At 40.4% G+C, this 7,500-nt stretch overlaps 1 protein-coding gene across 1 annotated transcript in view; it reads left to right on the top strand.

Annotated features, from left to right (window-relative positions):
• The first annotated feature begins 7,315 nt into the window (after positions 1-7,315).
• The window catches only part of myo1ha (myosin IHa), a 45,410-nt gene continuing 45,225 nt past the window's right edge, over positions 7,316-7,500 (top strand). Inside the window, exon 1 of the mRNA XM_061986412.1 lies at positions 7,316-7,389. Coding sequence (XP_061842396.1) covers positions 7,384-7,389 — 6 coding nt within the window. The 5' untranslated portion in view covers positions 7,316-7,383. The remainder of the gene's footprint in view (positions 7,390-7,500) is intronic.

Here is a 7,500-nt window from a genome sequence, read left to right as displayed (position 1 = left end):
CTAATCCAACATAGTAAAGCTGCTTGAGGCTGAACCAATCAGTGGCTATGTTACTGAACAGTGTGCTCTGATTAATTTGATCTCCTCTGAGTAGTCAATACTACTGAAATATTGATCTTTTTAGTTTATTTGGCAATTTTTAAGCTTTGAAATGCAAACAATGTAATTAAAATTTTTGTTTCACATTTAAAACACTTTCTTGTGGTCTACATAATATGTAATAGTGGTTATTTGGTCAAAGTTTTGCATAGATTGTTTTACAGACCATTTTCAAGCCACTTTCTGACCATCTCTTCAGAATTTGCTCTTTTGCGGGTAGTCTTATTGGCGTGCCTCCACTTCGACGGCGTCTCTTTCCTGTCAGCCATGTTGTAGTTTTTAGCTTTTTCATAGCAAGTCTACTGATAGATTAAGTTTGAACTATACACTACTTTGTATTAGAAATGGCAACAGCAGAGGATGCATGTGCATGTATGAGCCAGTCTGCCCCACAAGAAGAGGATATAGAGAAAAAGAGGGAACCTATTGACTACAATGGCGGATTCGCGCAAAACTCTCCGGGTAAATTTCCACCATATATGGAGATATGTGCTGATGTAACCAATGGGAAAAAAACCTCACAAATGGGGCAAATTCCAAGCGGTGGTTTAGAAGAAGTATAAAGGAAGGCAAGATTGTTTTATAAATATCTTCACAATGCCTCCATGGTTTGATTTCACATTTTTTGGATGTGGGGAAGCCACAATATTTGAAGCACGAAGTGGTGAGGCCCAACTGTGTAGTATAGTTTATAATGCATTTTTACCTTTAAATAAAGCAATGTGTTTCTGTAATGCCCCCCTTAGGAAGAAGAAAAATATTTTGGACAAAAATAAAGTTATTCAATTCTGGAATAAGGCTGTAATATAACACAACGTGGAAAAAGTAAAGCATTGTGAATATTTTACGGATGCACTGTATAGCACAATTTGCACAATTTTTTCCAACAACATGCGGTTCTTATAATGTCAGTTGTCAGGTAATGAGATTTCTGGACTCTAAAATCTAAGTCAGCTCTGAACTTGACCCAGCTATGTGGGTGATGCATTCAGGGCCACCAGTGCTTGAGAGAATGAGGACCCCCTGCCGTTCAGGGACAGGAGTGACAGCTCTCCCTTCTCATGCCTGTTCAGGAGTAATGGGGAAACAATGGGATCGCTGCCAAAGGGCTGGCCTGTGTTTGTAGCCTGTGTTTTTGTCTTGAACCAAGTGTTTACTCAAAACACACCGGCACCTCTGAGAATGAGGTCAGCTCACCCCTCTAATCTGTTCTGTGGGCAGAGACACAGTATCTCCCCCACAAGAACAGGGGAAGTTGCTGTCAACCTTGCTTAGTTGAGTGTCCTGCTGAAGAATGTTGAGCACATAGATGCATCTGCTACTGAAGCTGTGTGACAAACACACACACAGTCAGTCAGTCAGTCAATTGGTCAGTTATAGGGTAATCGTTTTATCCATAAGTCAGTGAATTAGTCATAGTCAGAAAGAAAGGATGTTAGTCAGTAGGGTGGTCACCCAGTCAGGTACTTAGTTGGTCGTTCAGTCAGTCTGCCAATCACCAAGACGGTTAGGATTTTTGTCGTCAGAAAATCTGTCAGATTTTCATAGACATAATGAGTCAGTCTGTCTTTCAGACGATAGGTCAGTTAGCCAATCAGCAAATTAATTAGTAAATTAGTCTGTCAGCCAATAAGCAAGGAAGTTTATTGGTCAGTCGGTGATACAATGAATGTCCATGTAACTCTAGTAGTTGCTCCCTAACATTCTGCAGACAAATACAGTACTAAATAAAAAGCCAGTTAATTATATCACTAAGCAAAACAATTAACAGTATTAACTGTCAAGGCTCATGCATGGATTGTTTTAATTCTTGCACTCGTTCCATTAATCGTTGACCATAATTCAACCATTTTCATCCACCTGTTCTGCTCCCGGTTTATGTAAGTAGTGCGTGATGAACTAACGTCTTTGTCACTTTGTGCTGTCAGCTGACCTGACCAAACGCTCGTATATAAACTTGTCTGGTACAGTTCCCCAATCTTATATGTCCAATCATTGTGTCCATTCTGCCATACTATCAGACGGTCAGTCATTCAATTACAAATTCGTTTAGTTGGTCATTGGTCAGCCAGTCAGTCGGATTGCCAGGTGGGAAGCGAGCCAATTAGAAAGTGCTTCACTTAGTAAGTCAATTGGTAAGTCAGTTAGTCAGGCAATTATCATTCCAATTTTTTTATTTTGTCGGTCAATCATCCAGCCAGTTCGTTACTGTAGTTCTTGGTCAGATAGTGGGTGAGTTTATCCAATCAGACATCAATTCAGTCATTTAGTCTGTTGGTTAGTCAGGAAGAAGTAAGAGTCAGAAGTCAGTAAGCCAATTGGAAAGTCAGTTAGCCAATTGGAAAGTCAGTTGGTCTTTTGGGCTGTCATTCAGATGGTCAGATGGTTGGTCAGTCAGCCAATCAGCCACATGTATGTCCTGAATGTGAGAGAAAAGCTTATTTTTACTTTAGTTCAAAGGGTCAGACTTGGGTGTGGACCTTTGGTTGACATTTGGTCGGAGGCAAGGTCAGTCTAGTTCACTGTCGTTGAAGTAGAAAGTCCTTCAGTCCACAGGTCAATTGGTAAGTCCGTCAGTGGGGCAGTCAACATTCCTGTTAGTCTGTTATTGATCTGTCAGTCATCCAGTCAGTTATTAAGTTCTTGGTCAGATAGTCATATTATTCAGTGAGTCAGTTGGTCAGTCAGCTATACAGTGAGTGAATGAATCCAGTCAGAAATTAATTATGTCAGTTAGTCCGTTGGTTAGTCAGTCATCTAACCAATCAGCCAGTATGTTGGTCTGTCAGCATTCTAGCAACTTGGTTGGTTTGTCAGTCAGTCACTCAGCCACGTAGAAAGTCAGTTGGTAATTTTGGTCAGTCATCCATTCAGTCAGTCAGCTGGTTGGTCAATCAGCTAATCAGCCATCTGCACGTCCTTATTTTCCCTTTATTTTAATTTAGGGGTTCAGTCTAAGGCCTCGGGATCTTTCTGTGTGGAGTTTGCATGTTCTCCCCGTGACTGCGTGGGTTCCCTCCGAGTACTCCGGCTTCCTCCCACCTCCAAAGACATGCACCTGGGGATAGGTTGATTGGCAACACTAAATGGTCCCTAGTGTGTGAATGTGAGTGTGAATGTTGTCTGTCTATCTATGTTGGCCCTGTGATGAGGTCGTGACTTGTCCAGGGTGTACCCCGCCTTTCGCCCGATTGTAGCTGAGATAGGCTCCAGCGACCCCGAAGGGAATAAGCGGTAGAGAATGGATGGATGGATGGATGGATGGATGGATGGATGGGTTCAGTCTACGGTGTGGACCTTTGGTTGAACTCTGGTCTGAGGCGAGGTCAGTCTGGTTCACTGCTGCTGAAGAAAATGTTCACTTTTTTTTTTTTACTGCTGACTCAATTGGAAAGAGACTGACATGACTAACATGAGCTCTTCCAAAAGAGCTCATGTTAAGTTTTCATGTTGCACAGCAGGCTACATGGTGTCCCCAAAAGTGGCACCCATAGATTGCATAGCCAGTCAGCTGGTGAGTCTGTCAGTCAGTCATTCAATTAGAAATTCAGCTAGTTGGTCGTTGGTCAGCCAGTCAGTCGGATGGCCAGTCGGTCAGCTAGCTAATCAGAAAGTCCTTCAGCCCGTGAGTCAATTAGTCAGGCAGTCAACATTCCAGTCAGTCTGTTATTTGTTCGGCCAGTCTGCAAGCTCAGCTCTAACTTGTATTTGTTTATTCATCTGTTGCACTTACTGTGTTGATTGCATTTAAGGTGAATTTCAAGCGTTTCTTAACAAAAGATTCCAAAACCGACCGAATCTATACATATGATCAATGTGTGTTGTTATTAATCAATCAAGCAAGACACAAATGTGATTCAAGTTCATCAAGTAACCTCTTTGACCCAACACTTTAGGACCAACATTCGTTCTGGGCCTCTTAAAAATGACAATAATGGACTATGAAAATAGAAGTGATGGCAAGAAAGACAAGGGAAGAAAGGCTCTTGTGAGAAGAATGCGATAGGAAGAGCGGGAGAACAAAATGAGAGGAAAGCGCGGGGGCAGTCATGGTGTGATGTGAGTGTTATCATCAGCTCTCATTCTCAGCATGGAATCTATAATGGCAAAATCAACCTCTCTGACTCCTGTGTAATTGGATTTGCCGGGTCTCGTGCTGAATCAGAGCCCAGTGGGTAGCACCAAAGCTTGTTAAGATCGGACAAGCATTGCTGGGCCGCTCAGCCGGGGGAGAGGTGGGGCAACCACCAAGGTAACCTTGACAACTTCCCTTGGACCTGATCATTCAAATACGCCAAATGTTTCCCAATTGTTGATCAATCAATCAATCAATGAGGTGAAATTGGATCTTTTTTTTTCTCATTTGTGAGAACAAAGAAAGTGGACACCTGTGTTTCCCAGGAGGGTGTGTGTTTAGTAGCTGTTACTGGGTAACAGTTAACTCCTCCCACACTGTTTCTCCTTGCAGCTTCAAAGAACACCTCGCTATATATTTATTGTTGTATTTGGTAGTTTACACTTGTGTGGAATATTTCTAATAATTTCCAATATGAAATCAACAAAATAGTGCAAACTACTTTAAACAGTATAAAGCTACTGCTCTTCACAAGTTGAGCTTTTACATAAGTGTCTACAAATTATATATACTCTACTCAGAGGTGGGCAGTAATGCGCTACATTTACTCCATTACATTTACTTAAGTAACTTTTTAGATAAATTCTACTTGTCAGAGTAGTTTTAATGCAACATACTTTTACTTGACTATTTATGTGAAGAAAAAATTGTAATTTTACTCTGTGGCATTGAGTTAGATTCCGATCTCCACATTTATTCACATCATATTCATTTATAATTTATTGATTCCTGCTTGCAAAGACGAATTATTTCGCCTTGTTAGAGATACTTCATCTAGCGGGCACTGTCTCGTGACCCTGTTTCACCCGTCCAACTAGAATAGAATAGAATATATCTTTATTGTCATTGTACATTGTACGACAAAATTGTAAGCAAAACTAATTTAGTGCAAATTCATAACACATAAAACCATAAGAACATAAATAGATAAAAATACATAAAATACATAAAAATAGCAAGCACACAGCTCACATGCACAGTCATTATTGTCGTCTTGTGCTATTGCTCTAGGGTAAAAAGTGTTCTTAAGTCTGTTTGTCTGGCATTTTATTGTCCTGTATCTCCTGCCCGAGGGCAGCAGTTCAAGAAGTTTATGTCCAGGGTGAGATGGGTCCCTTATGATGTTTTGGGCCTTTTTGAGGCACCTGACACTGTACAGTTCAACTAGGGAGGGGAGAGAGCAGCCAGTGATCTTCATGGCAGTTTTTATGACCCTCTGAAGTGCATTTCTTTCTGCTGCCGTGCAGCTGGCATACTATACACACATGCAGTATGTAAGCACTGCTAGAAAACTAGAAAAAAGAACATTTATATTATATAATCTTTGTCAGAAGAAATGTTCACGATTCAGCCTACAAAAATTATATTATACTGTAGAAAACATGTTGCAGTAAGTTCTCTATGTTTTTTTTTTCTGTTTTAGCTGCTCTATGCTATTATTAGCCTTGTTATAACGTCATAAGTGACTGTAAAATGTACTCATGCTGTGGTAGGGTCACTCTGTCCCTCAAATAAACAAGCACACATTAAATGGAATTAAATTATGGAATGGGTTAACCAAAGAAATCAAACAAAGCACCAATCTGATTCAGTTTAAGAGACTGTTCAAACTACAAGTGTTCACAAAGTACACAGAACAAGAATTATGATGAACATCTTGAATCCTTTTTTTCCTTTTTTTTTAAAATTTTTTATTGAGACTAAGATTATTTATGTATTTAATATTTGTTTGCTTACTATGGTATATTATCTATTTATTATTTATTTGTTCACTGTTCTGTTACAGAGAACAAGGAAATTGGATAAAATTGCTACGGTATGAAAAGGGGTAAATTAGCTCTGCTTCTTCCTACTCCTTTTCGGGCGTGCTGTAATGAAACAACTGGAATTGTGTGATGCATTACATTGTATCGTATGCATGTTCGAAATAAACTGAAACTGAACTGAACTGAATACACACAAACACACACACACCAACTGTAGTTGTAGTGCAGGTAACATTAAAAATAACTACTAAAACAAATCAGAAGATACTCACCAGTTACTGAGTACTTGAATAGATTTTTTCACAAAATATTTACTCTTACTCAAGTGCTTATTTGGATGACTACTTTTTCTTTGTACTTTTGTTATATTACTCTAAAGTACCGGTACTTTAACATGAGTAGAATTTTTGGCTACCTCACCCACCTCAGACTGTACTCTGTTTAAAGTAAAGTAAAGAAAAAGTCCCAACTATAGTCACACACACACTAGGTGTGGTGGAATTATCCTCTGCATTTGACTCATCCCCATGTTCACCCCTTGGGAGGTGAGGGGAGCAGTGAGCAGCACCGGTGGCTGCGCTCGGAAAATCATTTTGGTGATTTAACCCCCAATTCCAACCCTTGATGCTGAGTGCCAAGCTTGGAGGCAATGGGTCCCATTTTTATAGTCTTTGGTATGACTCGGCCAGGGTTTGAACTCAAGGCGGACACTGAGCAGGTCTACTGTAAACCTTCCCTGTACAGGTTTACTGTACAATGGTCACAGGTCCATAGAAAATCTGACATGTCAAATATTGTAACTGAAACTGATCAGTTTTCAGGCAGATGAGTCCTCACATGACAACAGTGGTGTTCTCCTTGATAGCTTTGTAATGCTTAGTAACCATTGAAGTACAGTACGCCCTATTATGCATCCACCTAATCAAAGATCAGTAACCAGACCTGGAGGGTTGCACCAAGGAGAACGAGACATTTTTTTTTTTAATTTTGGTGTTTTTTTGGTTGTGATGCAAAGGAGTTTAAAGCATTCAAGAAAGTGCGAGAATGGTGTGGTGGTTTGAATTTGAGTGCTTTGGATCCTGTTTCTGGGTGGTTACGCTACACTCAGCATAGAAGTAGACACTCAGGTAGGAACTGAATAAGATCTTGGTCCCCTCCACCTCCTACGGCATGAATGATTAAGCAACCGGTGCACTGTGGCCTGAGTGTTGGTCAGGATGTGTGCACAACCCTTCACACAGCAACACCAAGTGCATATAGTACTCATAGAAACAGTTGAAACTGGCTAATTAACTAATTTCACTGATTGTCTCCATGCAAGCAGACACAGGAGGCCCAGTTGAAGGAAGCCGCTGCAAGTTTGGATACTGATAGACTTCCAAAATGCAGGTTTGAGGTTTTTCATTTGTTGAAAATTGCCGTGTTTGTGTGTAAATGGGTTAGTAAGATTTAATGTCTAGCAGGTAGCTGCAAAATGTTGCACGTTTATGCTTGTCGTGC

This window comes from Nerophis lumbriciformis, linkage group LG12, assembly GCF_033978685.3.
Source record: "Nerophis lumbriciformis linkage group LG12, RoL_Nlum_v2.1, whole genome shotgun sequence".
Taxonomy (NCBI): Eukaryota; Metazoa; Chordata; class Actinopteri; order Syngnathiformes; family Syngnathidae; genus Nerophis; species Nerophis lumbriciformis.
Note: the sequence above shows the minus strand (reverse complement) of the source record. Positions and strands in the feature narration are given on the sequence as shown.